Raw genomic sequence first — 13,709 nt, forward strand, 5'->3', positions numbered from 1 at the left:
TTAAAACCTCCCCAACAGTGTTAGCAAAAGCACCCCCTAGGACATTGGTTCCAGTCCCACCCAGGTGTAGACCATCCGATTTGTAATGGTCCCACCGCCCCCAGAACCGGTTCCAATGTCCCAAAAATCTGAACCCCTCCCTCCTGCACCATCTCTCAAGCCACGTATTCATTCTGACTATTCTTGAATTTCTACTCTGACTGTCTCGTGGCACTGGTAGCAATCCTGAGATTACTACATTTGAGGTCCTACTTTTTAACTTATCTCCTAACTCCCTAAATTCTGATTGTAGGACCTCATCCTGTTTTTTACCTATATCGTTGGTGCCTATATGCACCACGCCAACTGGCTGTTCACCCTCCCCCTTCAGTATGTCCTGCAGCCGATCTGAGACATCCCTGACCCGTGCACCCGGGAGGCAACATACCATTCGGGAGTCTCGTTTTCGACCACAGAAACGCCTGTCTACTCCCCTTACGATTGAATCTCCTATGACTATAGCCCTGCCAGCCTTTTTCCCGCCCTTCTGTGCAGCAGAGCCAGCCACGGTGCCATGAGCCTGGCTACTACTGCCTTCTCCTGGTGAGTCATCTCCCTCAACAGCATCTAAAACAGTATACCTGTTTTGGAGGGAGATGACCGCATAGGCCACCTGCCCTGCCTTCCTGCTCTTTCTCTGCCTTGTGGTCACCCATTCCCTGTCTCCCTCACCAATCCTAATCTGCGGTGTGACCAACTCACTGCTATCCACGACCTCCTCAGCATCGCGGATGCTCCAAAGTGAGTCCATCCGCAGCTCCAGAGCCGTCATGCGGTCTAACAGGAGCTGCAGCTGGACACATTTCCTGCACATGAAGGAGTCAGGAGCATCGGCCACGTCCCTGAACTCCCACATTGAGCACGAGAAGCATAACACGGGTCTGGGATCCCCTCCCATTTTTACACTTTACCTTAACTGATTACAAATATAATATCAAATAATGAATAAGTGAAAGGAATAAAGATTTTACTTGCCAATCACAATACTTACCAACACACGAAGAGTTAAATTTTTCCCAGCTACTGCCAATTGGAGCACTTTCCTTACTAGCCAATCAGGTCACTGCTTTGCTGTGATGTCATGTGATGTCACTCTTCAAGGTAAGTTTTTAAAGAGGAAAACTTACCTTCCCGACAGACCCCTGGCCACTGCTCCCGCCGAAAATCTGAAGGCCGCTTCTCCGGCAGCTGTGTCCCCGCTGCTCTCCTCGCGCTCTTTTATCCTGTGTCCCCGCAGCTCTCCTCGCGCTCTTTTATCCTGGCCCCGCTGCTCTCCTCGCGCTTTTTTATCCTGGCCCCGCCGCTCTACTCGCGCTCTTTTACCCTGTGTCCCCGCAGCTCTCCTCGCGCTCTTTTATCTTGTGTCCCCGCAGCTCTCCTCGTGCTCTTTTATCCTGTGTCCCCCCCGCTCTTTCACTGTATTCACGCCGCTCTCCTCGCGCTCTTTTATCCTGTGTCCTCGCCGCTCTACTCGCGCTCTTTCACTGAGTCTCCGCCGCTCTCCTCGCGCTCTTTCACCAGCAGTCACTCTGTTCTCACTCCGACCGGATTCAGCTGGAAACTCACAACAGTAAGTTTAAAAGAAATTTACTCCCCTTCTCAACAAGCACTCACTCAGCAACCACTGCGCCCCGCACGATAACACCTCAGGGAAAAGAAAATCTACTTACCAGTCACCAGCCAATCACCTACCTGCAGGCTGTGACGTCACGGTTCAACTTCTTTCTACTTCTACCTGCCCTCAAGTCTCCCTCTTGATCTTTACTCGGCTGGGATTGTTACAGTGATTGTCTTTTTTTTTGGTTAGAGGAGGAGGTAGGGAGGGAAACACTGAAGAAGTGTTTCGGGTTTAACTGTCACTTGACAACAGCTCCTCCACAAACCACCTTCAAGATACGGTGACCGCAATGCAAATTTTCCCCGCAACAGCCAATCAGCAGCTCCGCTTTACTGCCCTCTGCTGGATGCTTGCCTTGACTTGCACATCTAGGGTGTCTTGCTCAGGTACACTTTCTGGACGCAGAAACCGCAATGCACTGATGCAAAGTTCCCCGCAACAGCCAATCAGCAGCTCTGCTCTATTGCCCTCTGCTGGATGGGCCAGGAGGAGGTGAGCCAGGGAACAATGGGTGAGAGTCGCGCTGGCGCCGAAGCTGGGAGCCACCAGGCTAACTGGGTGGGCTAGCCAAGGGAAGCCAGGTTGGGGGGGGGGGGGTTCATATAGTTAGACTAGAGCAGGGGTTAGGTGGTAGGATGGTGTTACTAGGGGAGGAAGGGGGGAAGTTGATCTGCTGACAAGGATGGAAACTGGACATGGCAACAGTGGGGAGGTCATGGGTGGAGCCGGCCTGGAGGCGGACCAGAGGAAGCGCGACACATGGCTGGAGGGCTGGCCAAGGAAAGGGGATGGCTGGTCGGCAAAGCGGGGGGGGCGAAGTGCCCCCAACCAAATGTTTCACCTGGAATGTTAGAGGGCCAAATGGGCCAGTGAAGAGGGCGCGTGTGTTCGCACATTTGCGGGTTCTGAAGGCGGACATGGTCTTGCTGCAGGAGACGCACCTGAAAGTGGCAGAACAGGTTAGGTTAAGGAAGGGCTGGGTTAGTCAGGTCTTTCATTCGGGGCTCGACACTAAGACTAGGGGGGTCACGATCCTGATTAATAAAAGGGTTCAATTTGAGGCGGAGGGTACAGTTGCGGATGGGGGCGGCAGATTTGTTATGGTTAGGGGTAAGCTCGAAGGGGTGAGAGTAGTCTTGGTCAGTGTGTGTGCCCCTAATTGGGACGATGTGGATTTTATCAGGAGGTTGCTAGGGAAGATCCCCGACTTGGACTCGCGCAAACTGATCATGGGTGGGGACTTTAACACAGTCCTGGACCCGAGCCTGGATCGGTCGTCTTCAAAAACAGGCAGGTTGCCAGCGATGGCAAAGGAACTGAGAGGGTTCATGGAGCAAATGTGGGGAGCTGATCCGCGGAGATTTAGACGGCCATCGGTGAGGGAGTTTTCGTACTACTCCCACGTCCATAAGGTGTATTCCCGAATGAATTTCTTTGTCATGAGTAGAGACTTGCTGGCCGGGATGCTGGGGGCAGAATATTCAGCAATTACCATATCGGACCATGCTCCGCACTGGGTAGACCTACGGATTTGTAAGGATAGTTTTCAGCGCCCACAATGGAGGTTGGACGTTGGATTGCTAGCAGACGAGGCGGTGAGTGAGAGACTCAGGTGATGCAGAATTACCTGCAGATAAATGATACCGGAGAAGTCTCAGCAGCAGTGCTCTGGGAGGCACTGAAGGCAGTGGTGAGAGGGGAGCTGATCTCAATCCAGGCTCATAGGGACAGGACAGACAGGGCAGAAACGGACCAACTGGTTCAGGAAATTTTATGGACGGACAGGAGCTACGCGGAGTCCCCGAGGCCAGAGTTACTCAGGAAACGATAGTGGCTGCAGGCCGAGTTTGGGGTGCTGACCACAGGCAAGGCTGTAGAGCAGCTTAGAAAGGCAAAAGACGCTATATATGAGCATGGAGAGAAGGCCAGCAGAATGCTCACGCAACAACTAAGGAAGAGAGAAGCAGCTAGGGAGATAGGAAGGATAGCGGATGGGGAGGGAAATCTGGTGGGGGACCCGGCAGGGCTGAACAACGTGTTTAGGGACTTTTATAGTAAGCTGTACACTTCGGAACCCCCCAGGGGACCGGAGGGGATGAGGCGATTCCTGGACGGACTGACCTTCCCAAGAGTAGGTAGGGGGTTGGTAGACGGACTGGGGGCCCTGGTTCGGATCGAAGAGGTATTGGGGGACCTGAAGGTCATGCAGTCAGGTAAAGCCCCGGGGCCGGATGGGTATCCGATGGAGTTTTACAAAAAGTTTGCCGAGATAGTGGGGGCGATGCTGGTCAGGGTTTTCAACGAGACAGAGGGGTCCTACCCCCGACGATGTCGCAGGCTACTATTTCGCTTATTCTGAAATGGGATTAAGACCCAGAGGTGTGTGGGTCTTACAGGCTGATCTCTTTGATCAACGCAGACGCTAAATTACTGGCCGTGATCTTGGCGACTAGAATTGAGGACTGTGTACCGGATGTAATTGTGGAGGACCAAACCGGGTTTGTAAAGGGGAGGCAACTGGCGGCCAATCTAAGAAGGCTGCTTAATGTGATCATGCTGCCCCCGGAGAGCAGGGAGGCAGAGATAGTGGTAGCTATAGATGCGGAAAAGGCTTTTGACCGAGTCGAGTGGGACTATCTGTGGGAGGTGCTGGGAAGGTTTGTGTTCGGGGAGGGGTTCATTGACTGGGTTAGGCTGTTATATCAGGCCCCAGAGGCTAGTGTAAGGATGAACAGGACAACATCAGATAACTTCAGACTGCACCGCGGGACAAGACAGGGTTGCCCTCTCTCCCCACTGCTGTTCGCGTTGGCCATAGAGCCGCTGGCAATTGCTCTGAGAGCTTCAAGGGACTGGAAAGGGCTGGTCCGGGGGGGAGTGGCACATAAAGTCTCGTTATACGCGGATAACCTGCTGTTATCTGTGTCAGACCCAATGGCGAGGATGGACGGTATCGTGGAAATCCTGAGGGAATTTGGCCGGTTTTCAGGATATAAATTGAACATGGCTAAGAGCGAGATATTTGTAATTCAGGCGAGGGGCAGGAGAGTAGGCTGAAGGGGTTGCCATTCAGGCTGGTAGGAGAAAGCTTTAGATACTTGGGGATGCAGGTGGCACGGGACTGGGGCAGGTTGCATAAGCTCAACCTGTCACGATTTGTGGAACGAGTGAGGGAGGAGGTTCGGAGTTGGGAGATGCTCCCGCTGTCACTAGCGGGGAGGGTGCAGATAGTTAAGATGACGATTCTCCCGAGATTCTTGTTCATATTTCAGTGTCTCCCCATTTTCATCCCGAGGTCCTTCTTTAAGAGGCTGAATAAAATTATCCTGGGATTTGACTGGGCGGGGAAGTCCCCGCGGGTGAGGAAGGTGATGCTCGAAAGGAACAGAGTGCCGGGGGGCTGGTGTTGCCAAACTTTAGCAACTACTACTGGGCGGCTAACATAGCGATGATAAGGAAATGGATGGTGGGCACGGGGATCGTTTGGGAGCGGATGGAGGCTGCTTCGTGCAGGGGCACCAGTTTAGTAGCCCTGGTTACAGTGCCTCTGCTGCTCCCGCTGGCGCGGTACTCCACCAGCCCTATAGTGGTGGCGGCTCTGCGGATCTGGGGCCAGTGGAGAAGGCATATAGGGGAAGTGAGAGCATCGGTGTGGACCCCAATCTGCGGCAATCACCGATTTGCCCCGGGGAACATGGACGGTGGGTATCGACTGTGGCGGAGGGCGGGGATTGTGAGGGTGGGTGATCTGTTCCTGGAAGGGAGCTTTCCGAGCATGAGGGCGTTGGAAGGAAAAGTTTGGGCTGGCGGGAGGGAATGACTTTAGATACTTACAGGTGCGGGATTTTGTGCGCAGACTGGTCCGTCCTTCCCACGCCTCCCGCCAAAGGGGAGGCAGGACAGGGTAGTATCGAGGGGAGAGGTAGGTGAGGATAGAGTCTCAGATATTTACAAAGAACTAATGGGAGCAGAGGATACACAGATTGAGGACCTGAAGCTTAAGTGGGAAGAGGAGCTCGGTTGGGGGGGGGGGGGGGGGGGGGAGATGGAGGACAGTATTTGGGCAGAAGCTCTGAGCAGAGTAAACACGACCGCAACATGCGCCAGGCTCAGCCTGATCCAGTTTAAGGTGCACCGCCCCACATGACGGTGGCCCGGATGAGTAAATTCTTCGGGTTGCAGGACAAGTGTGCCAGATGCGCCAGTGGGCCAGCTAATCACATGTTCTGGTCGTGTCCTAAACTCAGGGAGTACTGGCAGGGATTCGCGGACATCATGTCCCGGGTTTTGAAAACTGGGGTGGTAATGAATCCTGAGGAGGCAATCTTTGGAGTGTCGGAGGACCCGGGAGTCCAGGAGGAGATGGAGGCCGATGTCTTGGCCTTTGCTTCCCTGGTAGCCCGGCAACGAATACTGTTGGCATGGAGGGACTCAAGGCCCCTGAAGACCGAAGCATGGCTATCGGACATGGCGAACTTTCTCGGTCTAGAAGAGGTTAAGTTCGCCTTGAGAGGTTCACTATCAGGGTTCGCCCGGAGCTGGCCATTCATTGACTTCTTCGCGGAGAATTAATCATCAGCAGGGGGGGGGGGGGCGGGGGGAGGCTAGGTAGTGTAGAGTAGGGGGTGGTTTAGGAAGGTCCTTGCGAGAACAGAGTTGTGGTTTGTACTATGCGTTATTTGCTTTTCCTTTTGTACAGTACTATACAATGTCATTGTTTTTATGCCAGAAATACCTCAATAAAATTTTCTTTTTATAAAAAAAAAAAAAAAATTTAAATAAGGGGATCAGGGGTTATGAGGAGAAGGCAGGAGAATGGGGATGAGAAAATATCAGCCATGATTGAATGGCGGAGCAGACTCGATGGGCCGAATGGCCTAATTCTGCTCCTATGTCTAATGGTCTTATGGATATAGATAGATTGGGTGACTGAATGAAAACTTGGCAAATGGAGTGTAATGTGGGAAAGTGTGAGGTCTTGCACTAGGTAGGAGGAATCAAACGACAGATTATTATCTAAATGGTGAGAGACTGCAAGTGAGTGAAGTACAGAGGGATCCAGGTTTTCTAGTGTATGAATCACAAAAAGCTCCCAGGCAGATCCAACAGATAGTGAAGAGGGCAAATGGCATTTTGGCCTTTATTGCAAAGGGGTTGGAGTTTAAAAATAGGGAGGTTTTGTTGCAAATGGACAGGCTGTTGGTGAGACCTCACCTGGAATACAGTTTTGTATCCCTTACCCAAAATAGGATATAGTAACATTGGAGACAGTCCAAAGGAGATTCACCAGGCTAATTCCTGGGATGCGAGTGTTGTCCGATCAAGAGAGACTAGTCTTGGTCTGTATTTCTTGGATTCTAGAAGAGTGAAGGGTGACCTTATTCAAACATCCTGAGGCGGCTTGACAAGGTAGATGGCTTTGACAAAGAGTCATCTGGACTCGAAACGTTAGCTCTTTTCTCTCCCTACAGATGCTGCCAGACCTGCTGAGATTTTCCAGCATTTTCTCTTTGGTTTCAGATTCCAGCATCCGCAGTAATTTGCTTTTATTTTATAAGGTAGATGATGAGCTGGTTTCACTAGTAGCAGAGTCGCCAACAAGGAGACATAGCTACAAGTTAAAGGGCTGGTCATTTAAAAGTGAGGTGTGCAGAAATGTCTTCTTGCAGAGGTTGGTGAATCTCTGGAATTCTCTGCCCCAGAGGGTGGTGGATGCTGGACCATTAGAAGTATTTAAGGGCTTATGGGGTTGCAGGGATAGAGCGGAGTAGTGGGCCTAGGTTGGGGGCTCTTTCAGAGGGTCGGTGTCGACTCAATGGGCTGAATGGCCTCCTTCTGCACTGTAGGGATTCTATGATTGATTTAGACTGTAAATTCATCCTTAATTAATGATGCCTTAACACATACGTTAAATGATCAGGTCTATAATTACCTGAGTTCACGTTTTGACAGTGGGATGTCGCCAATCCTCTACTAGACAATCTCACTCACTGGAACCATGAAATATAATTGGCCAAAGAATGAAAGGCATGATAGGAGGCACTTTTGTTCAAAAACCGCGCGTTGTGTTGATCTGCAATGCATTTCCCAAAAGGGTGGTGGCAGCAGACTTAATAACCACATCCAGACACCAATTGAAATGGATATTCTGCAGGGAAATGAAGCAAGAGCAGGATTGGGACTAATTCCAAGGAGATGGCACAAAGAGAATGGGCCAATGGACCCATCCTGTGCGACATAATTTAATGATATCTCATCAGGTTGCAGCATGTTGTCCTACTTCGGTTTGACTGCCATTGTCATTGAAAGGACCCACTGTTAAAGCCACATTCCAGGTCAGTCGCAAAGCAAAGGCCCCTCTTCTCTACAACAACGGTGCCCCACTTCACCAGCATTACCCTCGTGGCACCGTGACAGAGCTGACTATTTAAGAGGTTCTCTCCTCATTGATCTGGGTTTAGTTCAAACCAGGCTGCCAGAGCGAAAAGGAGGTTTCAACATGTTTGATATTCCCTTTTGTACTGTGTTCAGAGTTACAAATGAGGAGACCTACATCAATATGTTTGGTGGAGATTAGGTCCAGTTTTCATTACCTATTCAAAGAACCGTGACCTGTAGTTAAAACAGTGGGTAGCACTGTTGCTTCATAGCTCCAAAGTCCCAGGTTTGATTCCCGGCTTGGGTCACTCTCTGTGTGGAGTCTGCACGTTCTTCCTGTGTCTTCGTGGGTTTTCTCCGGGTGCTCCAGTTTCCTCCCACAAGTCCCGAAAGATGTGCTGTCAGGTGAATTGGACATTCTGAATTCTCCCTCAGTGTGTCTGAACAGGCGCCGGAATGTGGCGACGAGGGGATTTTCACAGTAATTTCGTTGCAGTGTTAATGTAAGCCTACTTGTGACAATAAAGATTACTAGTATTATTAAATCAGTTGAGAAGAATAAATATTGTGTAACTTATGTCTTCCAGAGTGACCTTACCAGAGACATAAACACCTCGGTGTTGTATATAAACAACAAAGCTCACATGGTGACGTTGGATTATACAGTTCATATCCCAAACCAGGACACTGATGGACAACCAGATGTGAGGTAGGTATGTTCCCTAGAACAGGAGTGGGCAATAGAAATGTGAGGAGGCAAAATCAAAATTTAATTTTGAAATTGGTCAAATGCTGTCTTGATGTCGCAGTCGCTCTCGCCTCAGAGGGCATTTAAGAGTCAACTACATTACTGTAGGCCTGGAGTCACGTGTAGCCAGACTAGATAAGGATGGCACGTTTCTCTCCGTAAAGAACACCAGTTAACCAGATGGATTTTTACAACATTTTATCTGGAGACACATTTGACCAAGTGTGGCATTGAGAACCCAGAGCAAATCTGGAGCCAATGAGAATCAGGGGAAAAACTCTCCGCCAGGGGAACTTTGCTGTCCTATGACACATATCATAGGAACGTAACATGCAGTGCAGGAAGCAATAAGGAAGACAATTGGTAGTTAGCCTGTATCAGAAAGGATTGGAGTGCAAGAACAAAGCCATCTTTCTACAATTGAACTGGTGAGACCACACCCGCAGCACAGTGCACAGTTCTGAACCCCTCCTGATTGTGGAGTCCAGTGCTCGAGGTCACAACCTCACAATAAAGGGTCAGCCATTTAGGGCTGAGCTGAGGAGAAATTCCTTCCCTCAAAGGGTTGTGAACCTTTGCAGTTTTGAACCATGGCAACTCAGTTGTTGAGTACATTCAAGACAGAGATCAAGATATTTTAGGATGATTATATTGAATGACAAAGCAAGCTGGAAGGGCCAAATGGCCTCCCCCCACTCTCATGTCTTAAGTTTCCTTCTTGTGGCTCTTACTACCTTTGCTGCACACTAGTGCTTTTGTATAAGCCAGCTCTCCTCGGATCCCATGTGATTTCACCTTTTGTACCAGTCTACCATGAGGTACCTTGTCGAAGTTTAGATTATTTGTCCATGACTCACCCTTATCCCTCTCAAACCTTTCTTCTCTCAGGGCAGTGAATCTGTAGAATTCTTTACCGTCGAGGGCTTCTGAGGTTGGGTCATTGAGCATGTTCATGGTTGTGATAGACAGATTTTCTAAGCAGCAAAGGAATCAAGGGTTTTAAGGCGGGAAAGTGGAATTGAGGATTATATCAGATCAGCCTTGAATGGCAGAGCAGAGTCGATGGGCCGAATGGCCTACTTAGGCTCCGATGTCTTGTGGTCCAACCCTAATATTAAATTCTATCATATTATGGTCACTGTTAGTTAAGTGTTCTCTTACCATTAGATCACTGTCTAGTTGAGGCTCGTTGCACATTACAAAATCGAATGTGGCTTGTTTTCTTGTTGGTTTAAGAAATGATTGTTCCAGGAATATGTGCACATAAAGTTTTGTGCCTTTGGGACTTGAGCTGTTTTGCTTCTGCTACCCGTTGGGGATGGAGAATGGGGTGCGGGGGGGGCGGGGGGGAGTGCAGGGGGGGGGGAGCGCCTGGAGGGGGTGGAGGAGGCTGGGAATACCGATACGTATAACCTGGAATATTTATCTACCGCCCGTGTCCAGCTTTCAGTCAGATTTCCGTGATGATACCAGGCACCCTATTTTATTTATTCATTCTTTCAAGAGATGTGAGAAATATGAGAATGACTAGAGCGAGGGTAGGTCCGATCAAGGACAGTAGCGGGAGATTATGTATTGAGTCTGAAGAGCTAGGAGAGGTCTTGAACGAGTACTTTTCTTCTGTATTTACAAATGAGAGGGGCCATATTGTTGGAGATGACAGTGTGAAACAGACTGGTAAGCTCGAGGAAATACTTGTTAGGAAGGAAGATGTAGAACATAGAACATTACAGCGCAGTACAGGCCCTTCGGCCCTCGATGTTGCGCCGACCTGTGAAACCACTCTAAAGCCCATCTACACTATTCCCTTATCGTCCATATGTGTTGGGAATTTTGAAAACCTTGAGGATAGACAAGTCCCCCGGGCCTGACGGGATATATCCAAGGATTCTATGGGAAGCAAGAGATGAAATTGCAGAGCTGTTGGCAATGATCTTTTCGTCCTCACTGTCAACAGGGGTGGTACCAGGGGATTGGGGAGTGGCGAATGTCGTGTCCCTGTTCAAAAAAGGGACTCGGGATAACCCTGGGAATTACAGGCCAGTTAGTCTTACTTCGGTGGTCGGCAAAGTCATGGAAAGGGTACTGAGGGATAGGATTTCTGAGCATCTGGAAAGACACTGCTTGATTAGGGATAGTCAGCACGGATTTGTGAGGGGTAGGGCTTGCCTTACAAGGCTTATTGAATTCTTTGAGGAGGTGACCAAGCATGTGGATGAAGGTAAAGCATTGGATGTAGTGTACATGGATTTTAGTAAGGCATTTGATAAGGTTCCCCATGGTAGGCTTCTGCAGAAAGTAAGGAGGCATGGGATAGTGGGAAATTTGGCCAGTTGGATAACGAACTGGCTAACCGATAGAAGTCAGAGAGTGGTGGTGGATGGCAAATATTCAGCCTGGATCCCAGTTACCAGTGGCGTACCGCAGGGATCAGTTCTGGGTCCTCTGCTGTTTGTGATTTTCATTAATGACTTGGATGAGGGAGTTGAAGGGTGGGTCAGTAAATCTGCAGACGATACGAAGATTGGTGGAGTTGTGGATAGTGAGGGGGGCTGTTGTCGGCTGCAAAGAGACATAGATAGGATGCAGAGCTGGGCTGAGAAGTGGCAGATGGAGTTTAACCCTGAAAAGTGTGAGATTGTCCATTTTGGAAGGACAAATATGAATGCGGAATACAGGGTTAACGGTAGAGTTCTTGGCAATGTGGAGGAGCAGAGAGATCTTGGGGTCTATTTTCAAACATCTTTGAAGGTTGCCACTCAAGTGGATAGAGCTGTGAAGAAGGCCTATGGTGTGCTCGCGTTCATTAACAGAGGGATTGAATTTAAGAGCCGTGAGGTGATGATGCAGCTGTACAAAACTTTGGTAAGGCGACATTTCGAGTACTGTCTACAGTTCTGGTCGCCTCATTTTAGGAAGGATGTGGAAGCTTTGGAAAAGGTGCAAAGGAGATTTACCAGGATGTGCCTGGAATGGAGAGTAGGTCTTACGAGGAAAGGTTGAGGGTGCTAGGCCTTTTCTCATTAGAACGGAGAAGGATGAGGGGCGACTTGATAGAGGTTTATAAGATGATCAGGGGAATAGATAGAGTAGACAGTCAGAGACTTTTTCCCCGGGTGGAAAAAACCATTATAAGGGGACATAAATTTAAGGTGAATGGTGGAAGATGTCAGAGGTAGGTTCTTTACCCAGAGAGTAGTGGGGGCATGGAATGCACTGCCTGTGGAAGTAGTTGAGTCGGAAACATTAGGGACCTTCAAGCAGCTATTGGATAGGTACATGGATTACGGTAAAATGATATAGTGTAGATTTATTTGTTCTTAAGGGCAGCACGGTAGCATTGTGGATAGCACAATTGCTTCACAGCTCCAGGGTCCCAGGTTCGATTTCGGCTTGGGTCACTGTCTGTGCAGAGTCTGCCCATCCTCCCCGTGTGTGCGTGGGTTTCTACCGGGTGCTCCGGTTTCCTCCCACAGTCCAAAGATGTGCAGGTTAGGTGGATTGGCCATGATAAATTGCCCTTAGTGTCCAAAATTGCCCTTAGTATTGGGTGGAGGTGTTGACTTTGGGTAGGGTGGTCTTTCGAAGAGCCGGTGCAGACTCAATGGGCCGAATGGCCTCCTTCTGCACTGTAAATTCAATGATAATCTATGATTAATCTAGGACAAAGGTTCGGCACAACATTGTGGGCCGAAGGGCCTGTTCTGTGCTGTATTTTTCTATGTTCTATGTGGGCTATATTGTCCTTGAACTGAGTGGCTTCCTAGGCAATTTCAGAGGTCATTTAAAAGGTTATTTAGTTGCATTTGCACATCACATTCACTTGTGCATTTCCCTCAAGGTACGTGGTCTTTGGTTTGGACTCTGAAACTCTGTTTTATTTGCATTTGCATAAATAAGCAGCAAAGGCTGCAATTCATCTTTAGTCATTTATGCAGCACAGTGTAACATGGTGGCACAGTGGTTAGCACTGCTGCCTCACAGAGCCAGGGGCCGTGTTCAATTACGACCTTGGGTGACTGCCTGTGTGATGTTTGCACACTCCCAGTTTCCTCCGGCTGTGCCGATTTCCTCCCATAGTCCAAAGATGTGCAGATTGGGTGGATTGGCCATGCTAAGTTGCCTCTTCGTGTCCAGGGATGTGCCGGTTAGGACAGGGCAGGGGAGTGGGGCTGGGCGGAGTGCCCTTTCGGAGGGCCGGTGCAGACTCGATGGGCTGGTTGGCCTCCTTCTGCACTGTAGGGATTCTATAAACCCCGTGAAACACTTAACCCTTTTATCTTTTCCTCAGCACCTTCCGTCTGTCCTACTATCCTCATCGCGTGGATGCCTTCACCAAGTTGCTGAAGGACGCTTTCCAAGGACAATGCCAGCACAGCCTGTACGGTGACTTTAAACCCCACAAGCTCGGCCAGGACTGCGTTCCATGCTACTTCATCCACGTCGTGAAGAAGGCTGGTTGAGCCCCGACTCTCCAGATAGATCGAAACTTTGACCCCGGAAACCACCTCCCTCCTACCCCTTTCCCCCCCCCTCCTCCTCCTCCCCCCCCCCCCCCCCACACCCCACACCCCCTCCTCCCCCCTCCCTGGAAAAAGAGGAAGACGAAAACCAGAAGTGAGGGGTGGTGAAGAGGGGCTATAAACGATTATTGTAGCAGGGTATAGGTTCAGGTCTTCAGGTCTTTTAATTAGCAATTGGTGTGGATCATGGACGGGATTACCATTTTAATTATACTGTAATTAATAAACGCATGTGGGTGTTGGTTGTTAACCCTGTAGCAGATCCAGTGCTGTCAGTATTGGACTAATGTCAGATATTCATGGTCAGAAATAAGGACTTCATCTCAACCACAATCGCCCCCTCTGCCCCCCCCCCCCCCCCCCCCCCGCCATTCCAACCCATTACCTACCCCCAACCCCCCAA

The 13,709-nt window shown here is 49.7% G+C and overlaps 1 protein-coding gene across 1 annotated transcript in view; it reads left to right on the forward strand.

Moving 5' to 3' along the window:
• Positions 1–13,333, forward strand: part of gnmt (glycine N-methyltransferase) — a 131,293-nt gene extending 117,960 nt beyond the window's left edge. Inside the window, exons 5-6 of the mRNA XM_072500186.1 lie at positions 8,623–8,744; positions 13,075–13,333. Of these exons, the coding sequence (XP_072356287.1) occupies positions 8,623–8,744; positions 13,075–13,246 (294 nt within the window). The 3' untranslated portion in view covers positions 13,247–13,333. The remainder of the gene's footprint in view (positions 1–8,622; positions 8,745–13,074) is intronic.
• The last annotated feature ends 376 nt before the right edge of the window (positions 13,334–13,709 follow it).

This window comes from Scyliorhinus torazame, chromosome 4, assembly GCF_047496885.1.
Source record: "Scyliorhinus torazame isolate Kashiwa2021f chromosome 4, sScyTor2.1, whole genome shotgun sequence".
NCBI classification, from domain to species: Eukaryota; Metazoa; Chordata; class Chondrichthyes; order Carcharhiniformes; family Scyliorhinidae; genus Scyliorhinus; species Scyliorhinus torazame.